Consider the following 15,770-nt stretch of genomic DNA (forward strand, 5'->3'; position numbering starts at 1 on the left):
GGTAAACTGTGGAAACCTGGATGTGGAAAGGGAGCTGTGGTTTCGATGCATTATACATGACAGCGAGAGACTGAGTGAGAATGAATGTGGCCTTTGTTGTCTTTTCCTAGAGCTACCTCACGCACGTGTGCAGAGGAGGGGGGTTGTCATCTCATGTGTGGCGGGATGACTATGGGAATGAATAAGGCAGCAAGTATGAATTATGTACATGTGTATATATGTATATGTCTGTGTATGTATATATATGTAAAGTTGAAATGTATAGGTATGTATATATGCGTGTAAGGACGTGTGTATGTGGGTGGGTTGGCCTATTCTTTCGTCTGTTTCCTTGCACTACCTCACTAACGTGGGAGACAGCAACAAAGTATAATAAATAAATAAATGAATAAAATGATAATGATAATAATAATAATAATCTTTCCTACCCTTTCACTACTTACTCAATTGAACCACCTTCCACCACATAATGCCCTCAGACATTTCATTTCCAACACATAGACCCTCCTCTGCACAACCCTATCCATATGATATTGTTGGGAATACCATTCCTTCATACTTACTCATTTTAGCCCTCCCAGATAACATTCTCTCTCTTTCTACACATTCTTCAGTGCTCTTAGAACCTTTGTTCCTTCCCCAACCCTGACTCATTTCCACTTTCATGGTTCTGTTTGCTGCCATGTCCACTCCCAGACATATAAAACACTTCGCTTCCTCCAGTTTTCCTCCACTTCGACTTACATCCCAACTAACTTGTCCCATAACATTGCTTAACCTAATAACCTTGCTTTTATTCACATTTACTCAGCTTTTTCCTTTCACACATTCTTTCAAAGTCAGTCACCAAGTTTTGCAGTTTTTCTCTCAAATCAGCCACCAGAGCTGTATCATCGGCAAACAAGAACTGATTCACTTTTCAGACCCTCTCATCCCCCACAGACTGCATACGCAGCCCTCCCCTGAAGACTCTTGCATTTACCTCCCTCACAACCCCATTCATAAACAAATTAAACAGCCAAGGTGACATCACACATCCCTGCTGCAGATCATCCTTCACTTGGAACCATTCATTCTCCTGTCTTCCTACTTCTGACTTTTTTCAGCTGCTTACCTCCCGTGCCATATATTCTTACGAACTTCCACAAAGCATCTCTATCAAGCCTATCATATGCCTACTCCACATCCATAAATGCCACAAACAAGTCCACCTGTTTTTCTAAGTATTTTCACATACATGCTGTAAAGCAAACACCTGATCCACACATCCTCTGCTCCTCCCCAGTATGATGCTCTTTACATGCCTTCATTCTCTTAATCAATATCCTCCCATACTCAACAGGCTTATACCTATATAGTTTTGACAATCACCTAAATCCCTCTTGCCATTATAAAATAGCACTATACATGCATTATGCCAATCCTCAGGCATCTCACTATGATCCATAAATACACTGAATATCCTTACCAACCAATCAAGATTAATACCATCCACTCCAGTCGCCTTGCCGCATTTCATCTTACGAAAGACTTTTACCGCTTCTCCGCTCTTCACCAAACCACTCTCCATGACACTCTTACTATGCATACCAACCCAACCAAAGCACCCTACATCTACCAATCTCTCATCAAAAACATTTAACATTGTTTCAAAATACTCACTCCATCTCCTCTTCAGTTCATCCCTGCCTGTTATCACTTCCCCTTTTGCAACCTCCATTGATGTTCCCATTTGTTCTCTTGTCTTTCACACATTATTAACCTCTTTCCAAAAGATGTTTTCCTTCTCCCTAAAGTTTGATGATACTCTCTCACCCCACCTCTTGTTCACCATCTTTTTCAATCCCTGCACCTTCCTCTTGACCACCTGCTGCATTCTTTTTTACATCTCCCAGTCATTTGCACTCCTTCCTTGTAAGTACCACCTAACATCTCTCATTTCTCTTTCACTAGGAATTTTACTTCTTCATCCCACTACTCATTACCCTTTCTAATCTGCCCACCTCCCATCTTTTGCATGCCACATGCATTTCTTGCATATGCCATCACTGCTTTGTTAAATGCCTCCCATTCCTCACCCAGTTCCCTCACTTGATTTACTCTCACCTTTTGCCATTCTACTTTCAATCTCTGCTGGTCTTTCTTTGCACTGGTCTCCTTTCTTAGCTCACTTACTCTCAGCACTCATCAATCAGAAACCGTAAAAAAAAAATCTGAAAAAAAATGGTGTCTAATTCTCTATTCTGTCCAATGGCAAGATCAATTTTGCACAGGGTTATATTACAAATATTAATAGTATGAACATCGTATATGTGTAATTATTCCAGAACATAGACCAATTCATATTGAAAACAAACTAATTCATACACAAGTTTAGGCTAGATCACAAGCCTAGGTTATCTTTTTAAAATGATAGCCAAGAAAGAATGAATGCAAAACCACTGTATGGTGAGGATGTGGTAGCATGACTTCATAAGTAGGGGGGTAAGTAGCATCTAAGCAATTGATTATTAGAATCTTAATGGAATTTTGATTCAGCTTTTGAGGGTAATTTATCATTACTTTTCTCTTTTTTTTTTTTTTTATACTTTTGGCCTGTATGCATTTAAATTGATGGTGGCATGTTCTCCTACCTCACTGACCTTTTACTTTTCATAATATTAATGTCTCTCTCCTTTTAGTATTTTCTGCATGTTTTCTCTGAATATCTTTTTTGTTAACGTTCACTGATATTTTGTCAGTTTTCGTTGTTGCTTTTGTTGGTCATCATTTAGCTTCATATATAGTGTGTAATCATGTGTTTTGACATAAAATATTTTTCTATTTGTCTTTTGAGTAATTGATTTATTTATAGGCACTGTATACACTTGCTTTATAGCAGTATTCCTCTCATGGACCTGCACATTCATTGATCAGAACAATCTTTTATGATATCAGTATTCATGTTGTATTGCCACTATCTATAGATGAAATATAGGGATATTACAGTAGCAATGCATCCAGGCACCAAAGGTAAGTTTTTGATATCATGCAGAATATGATGGTGTACGTACACTGCAGTATGTTGATTTATTGGCATTTGTTCTCATACATAGGTTAATATTAGATCTTTCAGTTATACATGTGCTCTTGAGGAAAATTCCCCTACACATTATAGTATTGTCATCACATTGCACTCTTTTTTCATTTACTATTATCTTAAATTTTCACCTCTCAGCCTGCATCATATTCTATTTTATTTTTCTGTGCATTAAACTTACATATATTTCATTGTTCGTGATTCCATTCAATTTTTATTATCTGTCTGATTAGCTCTTACCCTGTACCCTCTTGTATTCTTCAATTATGATGTTATCATGTTTTATGAACATTCTTTCCTTGAGATGTTAAAGTTTGTTGTCATATGTTAATTTATTTGTTTTATTGCCCTACATCAGCCAACATTCGAGTGTGATAAATGGAGTCCATGGTTGAGTGAAGGAACTCCAACCTCTGGCAATGAGTTTGAGCTTATGTATGATTTGCGCTCCAAATATCCAGAATTGTGCACCATACCCCAGGACATTGAATGTCGGGTTAAAGGAAGTAAGTATTATTTGTAAAACCTTACTCTCTCACTAAATGGTCTTTCTCTGTCCTACTTCTTGATATCAATTCTCAGTCTTAATGTATATATTTCTATTGAGGGCTTTGTTATGCTGACATGGATGCATAGAATCATCAGACAACTTACTAGTATGGTTGAGCACCACTCAGCTGTGCTGATGTGTTGCACCACACTACACTCTTGCATGAAGCATGGTATACATTTCCCAAAACCAGGAAATAGATAGGTTTATGTATTGGAAACTAAAAAAGTACAATAATGATAATTCTTTCACACTTTTTATATGAATTAATGGATAAGCTTCCTATCAGACACATTTATTGTGCTATTTATAAATTAGATTAAACAAAATATATGAAAGCTCTTTACCCTCAGAAATACAGTTGTTCTATAATAGCACTATACCACACTCCCCGAATAACAACCCTCATATTTACTGTATCCATTTTTCTAGAAATTCTCTTCTAAATAAGGGGTTCATCTTTAATGGTGGTGCATTAGCATGGCCAAAAATACAGAAACTTTCCTCCTATACATATAAACACAGCATGCTTTGATTCATGCAGTACAGCATAAGAAATGAGTTATGAATGCATGAAAAGATATTTCCTCCCACAGGAGAGACCAATGAACCTAATTCTTGGTCATAACCCTCATTATATATGTGGTTTACCCATAATTTGTCTTGAGAGGCCGGACCATCTTGCAAGGCATGCTTTTCATCTCCTTGGTTATATCTTGAAACTGGAAATATAAACAATCCCTGTAAACTTCCTAATCATTTCCACTGCATTTCAGGCTACAATGTTAGAAGTAAAGGAGAATGAAAAGGGGAAAGAGGAATGAGAAGGACAAAGGAAAGCTTGCTTTCTGGCCTCCTCAGTGCATAGAAATTGACTCACATTGGCTCAGAACTAACAAGATTTGGCCAGTAAGCAAGGAAAATAAGAGCATATTTATTAAAAAAGGGGGTGACTGTGTTGTTGACTGGTTGGTAAGGATATTCAATGTATGTATGGCTCATGGTGAAGTGCCTGAGGATTGGCAGAATGCATGCATAGTGCCATTGTACAAAGGCAAAGGGGATAAAGGTGAGTGTTCATATTATAGAGGTATAAGTTCCAACAATGTTATATGGTTGCGAGGTGTGGGCTATAGATAGATTGTGCGGAAGAGGGTGGATGTATTGGAAATGAGATGTTTGAGGACAATATGTGGTGTGAGGTGGTTTGATCGAGTAAGTAATGTAAGGGTAAGAGAGATGTGTGGTAATAAAGAGAGTGTGGTTGAGAGAGCAGAAGAGGGTGTTTTGAAATGGTTTGGTCAGATGGAGAGAATGAGTAGAGAAAGATTGACAAAGAGGATATATGTGTCAGAGGTGGAGGGAATGAGAAGTGGGAGACTATAGAATTCTCTCCTCTGTTGAACACCATCTGTCTAGTACTCAACTGATATCTTAATTCTCTCTGCTACACAGTTATCTAATGATGTTCTCTAGTCCCTTTTTCTTATCCAATTATTGTCACTACTTTTGATTCTGATTCAGAGGTATTTGTACTTATTCCAACATCAATATTCCTGTTGCATGCCTCAAGGAGCTTAGTCCCAAAACTTTGATGTTTTGTGGCTTAAAGTCTGTCTCCCAGTTACCACACTTTTCCTCTTTTTTGCCTATTGCTCTCCTAATTCTACAAATTGTATATCTTTCTTCTATTATCTAAACACCTGCCATGAGACTGTGGCATCCTCTCACCTACAAACTGAGATCCTTTACCTCAGGAATTTCAGTTTTATTGTAGAGAATAGTTGAATTCCTCCCCTATGGATGGTGGAGGGATTGAAGCCCTCACATTCTCCATTCTCAATGATTTAGAAAATTGTATCCCACCTTACCCACATTCTTGACCACTGTGACCACTCCCCCCTTCTGGCAGCCCCCTCTAAGCATAAATACTGAAACCTCAACAAAACTTACAGGAATGATTCACATAACCTTTTCTCAGACTTTCCTTATGTGATGGTGCTTCTGTCTCTGCCAGACGCATAGCAGAGGTTATTCTTGAAGGAGTGGAAGCAACTATCCATCTTCCCTCAAGACAACCTCCTCATCCAAGACCATTCCTCATCCAATCCATGGTTCAGCTGTTCCTATTTTGAGGCCATTCAGGCATATCTAGCTTGGAAACACTCTCCTTCCTCTGATTCCCATTCAGCTTTTATTGTTGCCTCTAATCATTGCAAATACATTATCTATGAGGCAAAGCATTCCCTTATTCAAAGAAAGTGCATTAACCTTTCCTCATTATCCACTTATAGGTCTTTCTGAGGGCATCTCTAACAGCTTTAGTCACTCTACCTTTCCTTCACTTTTCCACTCTGGCAGTAATCTAGCTGTCACTCTCTCCCATAGATATAACAACTCTCTTTTGTTCCTGTTTCTCCTCTAACTCCACCTTGGAAAAGTCAAACATTCCTTCACTCCCTGAAGTCGAACATTCCTTCACCCCCTGATGCTCCTCTTACTAACCCTATGCCCCTCCCCATAATCTCTTTTCATACTGTCCAAAATGTGCTTCTTTCTTTGGACACAAACAGGTCTTATGGTCCTGATGGTATCCATCCCCATGTACTGAAAAATCGTGCCTCCGAACTTGCACCTGTGCTTGTTGATCTGTTCCATTTCCATTTAAAAACCAAAACTTTTCCTTCTCTTTGTAAGCATACATTAATGCATCCATTCCTAAGAAAGGTGACCATTCTGACCCCTTTAACTTTAGTCATATTGCTTTGACATCTACCATTTCTAAAGTCTTTGAATCCTTCCTCAACTCCCATATCCTTAGACACCTTGAAATTCACAGCCTTCTCTCTTATCACTAGTATGGCTTCTTTAAGGTGAGATCCACTGGTGATATACCTTCTTCTCTTGCTAATGTCTAGTCATCATCCCTGAAAGATTTTGAGGAGTCATTTGTAGTTGCCCTTGACCTATCCAGAGCTTTTGACAGGGTGTAGCATTGAGGTCTCCTCTAAGCTCCCCTCTTTTGGCTTCCCTCCATCACTTTGCTCCTTCAAATCAAGCTTCCTCTCCAGCCAATCTATCTCTGTGGTTGTTAATTGATCAGCCTTCCCCCTTTCTCCATCAGCTTCAGTGTCCCTCAAAATTCTGTCAGGTCCCCTACGCTTTTTCTATTTTTCAATGAATCCTCTCCTCCACAAATAATCAAATGCATTCATAAGCTGACGACTCATTACTTCAGTTGTCCGCATCATTCAGTTCTTCTCCATCTTCTTTCACTTGATCTGCATCTCATCTCAACACAGCTTCCGCAATATACTTAGAGTTCATCAAGATATCTTAATGAGGTAAACAAAATCTAGTTAAGTTAAATGCCTCCAGGATCCAGTTTCTGCCCATCTTTCTATCAGAAATCCTCACAATTCTTTTCTCCACTTTGAAAATTCTGTAACTCCACCTTGACTCAATGAACATTATTTATGTATGTATTCATTATACTTTGTCGCTGTCTCCTGCATTAGCGAGATAGCACAAGGAAACAGACAAAAGAACGGCCCAACCCACCCGCATACACATGTATATACATACACGTCTACACACGCACATATGCATACCTATACATCTCAGTGTATACATATATATATACATATACACACACACACATATACATATATACACATGTACATAATTCGTACTGTCTGCCCTTATTCAGTTCCTGTCGCCACCCCGCCACACGTGCAATGACAACCCCCTTCCCCCACATATGCATGAGGTAGTGCTAGGAAAGGACAACAAAGGCCACATTCGTTCACACTCAGTTTCTAGCTGTAATGTATAATGTACCAAAACCACAGCTCCCTTTCCACATCCAGGCCCCACAAAACTTTCCATGGTTTACCCCAGACACTTCACATGCCCTGATTCAATCCACTGACAGCATGTCGACCCCAGTATACCACATCGTTCCAATTCACTCTATTCCTTGCATGCCTTTCACCCTCTTGCATGTTCAGGCCCTGATCACTCAAAATCTTTTAACTCCATCTTTCCACCTCCAATTTGGTCTCCCACTTCTCCTTGTTCCCTCCACCTCTGTCACATATATCTTCTTTGTCAATCTTTCCTCACTCATTCTCTCCATGTGACCAAACCATTTCAAAACACCCTCTTCTGCTCTCTCAACCACACTCTTTTTATTACCACACATCTCTCTTACTCTTTCATTACTTAATCAAACCACCTCACACCACATATTGTCCTCAAACATCTCATATCGAGCACATCCACCCTCCTCTGCACAACTCTACCTGTAGCCCACGTTTCACAACCGTATAATATTGTTGGAACCACTATTCCTTCAAACATACCCATTTTTGCTTTCCAAGATAACATTCTCAACTTCCACACATTTATCAATGCTCCTAGAACTTTCGCCCCCTCCCCCACCCTGTGATTCACTTCCACTTCCATGTTTCCATCCGCTGCCAAATCCACTCCCAGATATCTATAACACTTCACTTCCTCCAGTTTCTCTCCATTCAAACTTACCTCCCAATTGACTTGTCCTTCAACCCTACTGTACCTAATAACTTTGCTTTTATTCACATTTACTCTCAGCTTTCTTCTTTCACACACTTTACCAAACTGAGTCACCAGCTTCTGCAGTTTCTCACCTGAATCAGCCACCAGCTTTGTATCATCAGCGAACAGTAACTGACTCACTTCCCAAGCTCTCTCATCCACAACAGACTGCATACTTGCCCCTCTTTCCAAAACTCTTGCATTCACCTTCCTAACGACCCCATCCATAAACAAATTAAACAGCCATGGAGATATCATGCACCCCTGCCGCAAACCAACGTTCACTGAGAACCAATCACTTTCCTCTCTTCCTACACGTACACATGCCTTACATCCTCGATAGGAACTTTTCACTGCTTCTAACAACATATCTCCCACACCATATATTCTTAATACCTTCCACAGAGCATCTCTATCAACTCTATCATATACACTCTCCAGATCCATAAATGCTTTTCTAAGTACTTCTCATGTACATTCTTCAAAGCAAACACCTGATCCACACATCCTCTACCACTTCTGAAACCACACTGCTCTTCCCCAATCTGATGCACTGTAAATGCCTTCACCCTCTCAATCAATACTTCATTTTCACTTCTTAGTCTTTAGTGCCTCATCCTTAACAGGCCACTTGCAGAGGGCATCTCTGCTGCATTGTTTATAGAGGCTCCTGCTTAATGTTCCAACCAGCTACTTCTACCTAATTTTCTTGACTAATGTTCCAAACTACTGCTTCTACCTAATTCTCCCAGCTAATGTTCCTACTTTCTACTTCTGCTTAATTTTCATACATATTACTATCTATTGCTCCTACCATCTGCCCAAAAGACAAGGCTGGTGCAAAGTACTCACTGCAGGAAAATCTAGAGTTGTGAAGAATTTGTGTGAGTTAAGTGTTGTCAGATGCTATGTGTGACAAAAGATTGTATGTTTGTGGACAGAATGCCAGCAGTCTATGTGTTATTGAGGCAGAAAGAAAAGACAGCTACTTGCATCAAAGGTATGCAGCTTGACAACCACTGAAGTGCTGGCTCACTATGCAACCATCTCAAGCCCCCCCAGTACCCAGGCAGGTAGTACCAGTAATGTACTCCCCTGGTCAGTGGCTGCCTAACAACTATAACGTACCATATTTTCCACACGCCAATAATCTTCAGTTCCTTCAAAAGAAAACCATTTGGTGTCCAAGTTTGTTCAAAGAACCATTAGCTGTCCTAGTAGGCAGAAACAGAATAGGTCAAGGAAAACAGGCTTAGAGAAGAAGGAATATACCAATTGAGAATTTGAGAGTATATTGGGAGTGTTACTTCATTTCAGCCTAAGTGGTTTACCATCAGATTACTCTCTTCTAAGTAAGGATAGAATAGCCACAAAACTTGTATCTGAGCTGGGGAGACCAGGATTGTTAGATGTAGGCATTCACTAGAATTGAGTAGATAGACATGAGTAGGGAAAAAGCTTTTTTCTAGCATTAGTGCAGATATGGAGATTTACATAATTTGAAACTTGTTTTTTATTCAGTATGCCTATGTCCATAATGATAACTAAGGTTTATGATTATACATATTTATTATTTTATTTTTTATTATACTTTGTCACTGTCACCTGCATTAGTGGGGTAGCGCAAGGAAACAGACAAAAGAATGGCCCAATCCACCCACATACACATAGATATACATACACGCCAACACACACACACACACACACCCACACACATACATACCCATACATTTCATGGTATACATACATATACATACACAGGCAAATACATATATACACATGAACAAATTCATACTTGCTGCCCTCAGCCATGAAATGGTACCCCCCCTCCCCCCGCACACATGCGAGGTAGCGCTAGGAAAAGACAACACAAGGCCACATTCGTTCACACTCAGTCTCTGTCATATGTTATGCACTGAAACCACAGCTCCCTTTCCACATCTAGGCCCCACAAAAACTTTCCATATTTATTATACATACAAGTAATAGATTCCTAGCTTTATTATCGTGAATTGATGTAATTGCATGAGTTTAAAGCTGAATGTGCTTTACAACTCAGATGATATTTTTGTCTCTATTAGGTCATGAGTCAGCTGATGCAGTTGGGCAGGTGGTAAAATGCAACAGGAGGCATGGATTTGAATGTCTCAGGTCACAAAATCCTCAAGGCTGCAAGGTAAGAAATATGGGGAGGGGAGCAGGAAACATAAACTTCCATACAATTTGCCTGATGTGATAGGTTCTTGTGCATAGTATGACATTTCAAGAGAAATCAGTCTACTTTCATAGGACTAAAATGCAAGGAAAAGAGATTTTTAGTAATTTGTGTAATACAAAATCTAGGGGCTCTTTATTTTTTGGCATATAGCATAAGTAGCTATTTGATGAAGTATAGAAACATTAAGTTGTATTTAGATTCATGGAACAAATAATTGTTCCCAGACCATGTTTGGAAGCTATCCACATTTGATATTATATAGGTGAGTAAGATATACTTTACATGTATGTTTATGATCTTATGATGAACTTTCAAACTTCGTGCATCACAGAATGCTGGAGAATGGATATAAGCAAGTACAGCCTTTCTTCATCTGTTTCTGGTGCTACCTCAGTAATGCTAGAAATGGCATACTCATATGAAAAGAATAGTTCAGAATGCAAAATTAGATAAAGTAGACAAATAGCTTGCTATTCAGTATGTGAAAACTTATGACTTATGTTGACTTCATTAATGAGATTAATGATTGAATATGTATTTACTATTGATGTATGTGAAAAGTTTCAGACTGATAGTAAATGACCTCTGTAACTTTATTAAATAACACTGTTGTATCGGTCATATGATTGAGTCATTATAAACTGAATCAGTTTCTAAGGCATATATAAAACTTCAAAGACATGTTGAAATTTCATTGTTTTTTTCAAAGTAGCAGCATTTGACTTTCACAAGTTCAGATGGATACAGTAGTTAATTGTATGTAGATGATATTCACTGTCATACATTGTACTGAATATGCCATTAATCTTATTCTAATACAATCTATTCTCACAGGACTATGAAATTCGTGTCTGGTGTAGTTGTAGTGAAATAACAGAATCAACAACAGGTAAGTGTATTATCAGTCTCTTTTACAAGATTCAGATTTTTAATAATGAGATGATTTTATTGGCCATCGGGGCAGTTCACAAAGAGCAGTTTGGATATAGAAACACAATACAATGGCTTGGCCCTCTGAACCAATGAATTCATTTAAGAGTCAATGTATATCTGTCTTTTATACGTGGTAGTGACATGGAACATGAATTAAGAGGTATATATAGGCTGCAGTTGCACATTATCATCACTGCAGTCTTGAAATGTAAGTTTTGTTTGAGGTCTTGATATTAAAGAGAGAAATTAGTCAGCAGTGGGTCAGGACATTCCCTAGCATTAGCAGGTTTGGGTACTCCTAAGACTTGTGGGTCAGAGTACTCTTTATCCATAATGAGTCAGGATATTCCTTAACAGTAATGGGTCATGATATTTCTTAGCAGTGGCAGGTTAGGCTACCCTTTAAAAGTAGTGGTCCAGAATACTTCTTAGAAGTGGGTAAGGGTACTCCTTAGCATTAGTGGGTCAGGGTATTCTATATCTGTGGTGGGTCAAGGTGCTCTTCAGCAGTAGTGGGTCAGGGTGCTCCTTAGGAGTAGAGTTGCAGTATTCCCTATGAGTAGTGGGTCAGAATACTCCTTAGCAGTAGTGAATCAGAGTGCTCCTTAGGAGTAGTGGGTCTGGGTATTCCTTAGCAGTAGTGGGTCAGGGTATTCTTTATCTGTCATGGGTCAAGGTGCTCCTTGGCAGTAGTGGGTCAAGATACTCTTTAGTAGTATTAGGTTAGGTTATACTTTAGCAGTAGTGGGTCAGGGTACTCCTTAGCAGTAGTAAGTCAAGGTACTCCATAGCAGTAGTGGGTCAGGATACTCCATAGCAGTAGTGGGTCAGGATATTCCTTAGCAGTAGTGGGTCAGGGTACTCCTTAGCAGTAGTGGGTCAGGGTACTCCTTAGCAGTAGTGGGTCAGGATACTCCTTAGCAGTAGTGAGTTAAGGTATTCCTTAGCAGTAGTGGATCAGGATTCTCCTAAGCAGTAGTGGGTGAGATTATTCCTTAGCAGTTGTGAGTCATGGTACTCCTTAGCAGTAGTGAGTCAGGGTATTTCTTACCAGTAGTGGGTTAGGATACTCCTTAGCAGTAGTGGGTCAGGATACTCCTTAACAGCAGTGAGTCAGGGTATTCCATAGCAGTAGTGGGTCAAGGTACTCCTTAGGAGTGAGTCAGGGTACTCCTTAGCAGTAGTGAGTCAGGGTATTGCTTAGCAGCAGTGGGTCAGGGTACTCCTTAGCAGTCATGGGTCAGGGTATTCCTTATCAATAGTGGGTTAAGGTATTCTTTAGCAGTAGTTGATCAGGGCATTCCTTAGCAGTAATGGGTCAGGATTCTCATTAGCAATAATGGTTTAGGGTACTCCTTAGCAGTAGTGAGTCAGGGTACTCCTTAGCAGTAGTGAGTCAGGGTATTCCTTAGCAGTAGTGGGTTAAGGTATTCCTTAGCAGTAGTGGGTCAGGGTATTCCTTAGCAGTAGTGGGTCAGGGTACCTCTTAGCAGTAGTGAGTCAGGGTATTCCTTAGCAGTAATGGGTCAGGATTCTCCTAAGCAGTAGTGGTTTAGGTTATTCCTTAGCAGTTGTGAGTCGGGTACTCCTTAGCAGTAGTGAGTCAGGGTATCCCTTTGGTGTAGTGGGTCAGGTTATTCCTTAGCAGTAGTAGGTTAGAGTATTCTTTAGCTGTCATGGGTCAAGGTGTTCCTTAGCAGTAGTGGATCATGATACTCCTTATCAGTTGTGGGTTAGATTATTCCTCAGCAGTTGTGAGTCAGGGTATTCCTTAGCAGTAGTGGGTCAGGGTATTCCTTTGCAGTAGTGGGTCAGGGTACTCCTTAGCAGTAGTGGATCAGGTACTTTTAGCAGTATTCCTTAGCAGTAGTGGGTCAGGATACTCCTTAGTAGTAATGGGTCAAGGTGCTTCTCAGCAGCGTTGGGTTAGGATACTCATTACCAGTAGTGGGTCAGGGTATTCCTGTTGGTTTTATTGATCAGCTGCATTTGAACTCCAGTCACTTTCTCCTGTTCTTCGTACAGATTTATGTCTCTTCCACTTCCAACATTTGATCATTCTCTACTGCATAAACATTTGTGCCTAATCTTTTGTACAGGAATAAAGTTAAAACTATTTAAAACCAGCCTTAGGAGACATTAACAGGGAAATAGTGGAAGATATGGAAATATGAATTAAAGATGAAACTAGAGCAGATTATCTTTGTTTTTATGTTGAAGGCTCCTGTCATTGACAAAAGTTTACATCAAAGCTGGGCCTTAATAGAAATAAAGGGAATTTTGAAATAGAAAAGAAAAGACAAGGAAAGTATTTGCAAATTTTGAGAAAGTAAAAAAACCTGTCTTTTGAAATGTTCCAGGTCATAGTTACTGGGAAAGATGTGAGAAGATAGAGAGTTCCAAAGTTATGACGTGTAGGGAAGGAAACAGGTATCAAAGTGGCCCACCTTTGAGTTGCTGATGGCCTCACAATAATCATGTGATGCAGCAGCTTGTAAGTATTGTGTGTTCTGGCTATTGGTGAGGGCACACAAGTAGCCAGCTCTTGGGAGCAAAAACCAAAGTGATACCTATAGAAGAGGGAAAGTTAACCAACATTGCAGCATAGAGCAATGAGTTCAAGTTTGGAAGTTAGCCTGGGACAGTTTATAAGGCAGACTGCTTTCAACTCAACTCTGTCAAGTAAGGATGCAGAACTAGAACCACCCCAGATGTGAGAGAGGTACTCCATACAAGGATGAATCAATCCCGTGTATAAACAGAGTAACTGTTCAGAAGTTTCAACATTTAAACAAGACACCCAGTTTCTTAGAGGCAGACTTGCTATTCCTATAATGTGGGGTTTCAAAGAAAGAGTGGATGTTACAGAAATACCAAGTATTGAGTCAAGAAGTGGAATTACAGAATGGTTAAAGGAGAAACAAGAAGTATGAGGGTTTTTGATAGAGGTGGGTAGAAACTGGGTCTTGGAGGCGTTAAACTTAACAAGATTTTATGCGCCCCATTGGGATATCCTGTTCAAGTCTGAGTTTATTGAGGAAGCTGTGTCACGACGAGATGCATATCGAGTGAGAGAAGAGGGGGCAGAGTTGAAGGATGTGGATGAATGCAGTGTTGAGTCATCAGCGTATGAGTGCATTGGATTATTTGTAGAGGAGAGGAAATCATGAAAAAAGGAGAAATAGTATAAGGGACAGGACAGAACCCTGAGGGACACAGTTGTTGGTGAAGAAAAAGGGTGAGGCTGAGCCATCAACAACCACAGAGATAGATCAGCCAGAGAGAAAGCTAGATGTGAAGGAGCAAAGTGAAAGAGGAAAGCCAAAAGAGGGGGGCTTCGAGATGAGACCCCAATGCCACACCTTGTCAAAAGCCTTAGATATGTCAAGGGCATCTACACATGACTCCCCAAAATCTTTCAGGGATAATGACCAGACTTTAGTAAGATAGGAATATCTCCAGTGGATCTCGCCTTACAGAAGCCATGCTGGTGATTTTCAAGGTGTTTAATAATATGGAAGTTGAGAGGGATTCAAAGAGTTTGGAATGGTAGATGTCAAAGCAATAGGATGATAGTTAGAGGGGTCAGAATGTTCACCCTTCTTAAAGATGATATGTATCACTGCATACTTCCAAGGAATGGAAAGTTTTGGTTTTTAAACACAAACAGAGCAGATGAACAAACACAGGAGCAAGTTCAGAGCCACACTCTTACAGTACATGGGGATAAATGCCATCAGGACCATGAGTGTTGCTCATGTTTAGCAAAAGAAGCACTTTTTGGACAGTCCAAAAGGAGATTATGGGAAGGGTTATCATGGAGTGTAGGAATGTTAGAGTCATCCAAGGTGGAGTTAAGAAAGAAATGGGAATCAAAAGGAGTTGCTTTGTCCAGGGGAGAGACAGCTATTGTACCATCAGAGTGGAAAAGCGAAGAGAAGGTAGAGCGACAGAGTTGTTAGAGATGCCTTTAGCTAAAAACCAGAAAGACCAATCATTGGATGACAAGGAGAGGTTATTGCACCTCTTTTGAATATCAGAATGCTTTGCCTCATGGATAATGTGCTTGTAGTGATAACGGGCAGTGATAAAATCTTGATGGGAGCCAGAGGAAGGAGAGTTTTATCGAGACTTATATGCCCGATCCCTTTCCTGAATGACCTCATAACAGAAACAGTAGAACAATGGATTGGATGAAGAGGTCATCTTGGAGAATGGGGGGATAAATACTTCCATTCCCTCAAGAGTAACCTCTTCCATGCATTTGATGGAGACAGAAGCATTACCACATTAGATACAATAATTTGATCAAGGAAAGTCAGAAAAGAAGTTACATAAGCTATTCCAATCAGCTTTGTTCAGGTGCCAGTATTTACTCATAGAAGGGGCTGCTGGATGGGAAGTTGCCTTTA

The 15,770-nt window shown here is 39.9% G+C and overlaps 1 protein-coding gene across 2 annotated transcripts in view; it reads left to right on the forward strand.

Moving 5' to 3' along the window:
- LOC139755522 (hemocytin-like) overlaps nucleotides 1-15,770 on the forward strand; it is a 420,053-nt gene that overhangs the window by 93,546 nt on the left and 310,737 nt on the right. For both annotated transcript variants that reach the window (XM_071673909.1, XM_071673910.1), the window contains exons 37-39: nucleotides 3,438-3,585; nucleotides 10,289-10,383; nucleotides 11,260-11,314. In XM_071673909.1, the coding sequence (XP_071530010.1) occupies nucleotides 3,438-3,585; nucleotides 10,289-10,383; nucleotides 11,260-11,314 (298 nt within the window). The remainder of the gene's footprint in view (nucleotides 1-3,437; nucleotides 3,586-10,288; nucleotides 10,384-11,259; nucleotides 11,315-15,770) is intronic.

This window comes from Panulirus ornatus, chromosome 19, assembly GCF_036320965.1.
Source record: "Panulirus ornatus isolate Po-2019 chromosome 19, ASM3632096v1, whole genome shotgun sequence".
NCBI lineage: Eukaryota > Metazoa > Arthropoda > Malacostraca > Decapoda > Palinuridae > Panulirus > Panulirus ornatus.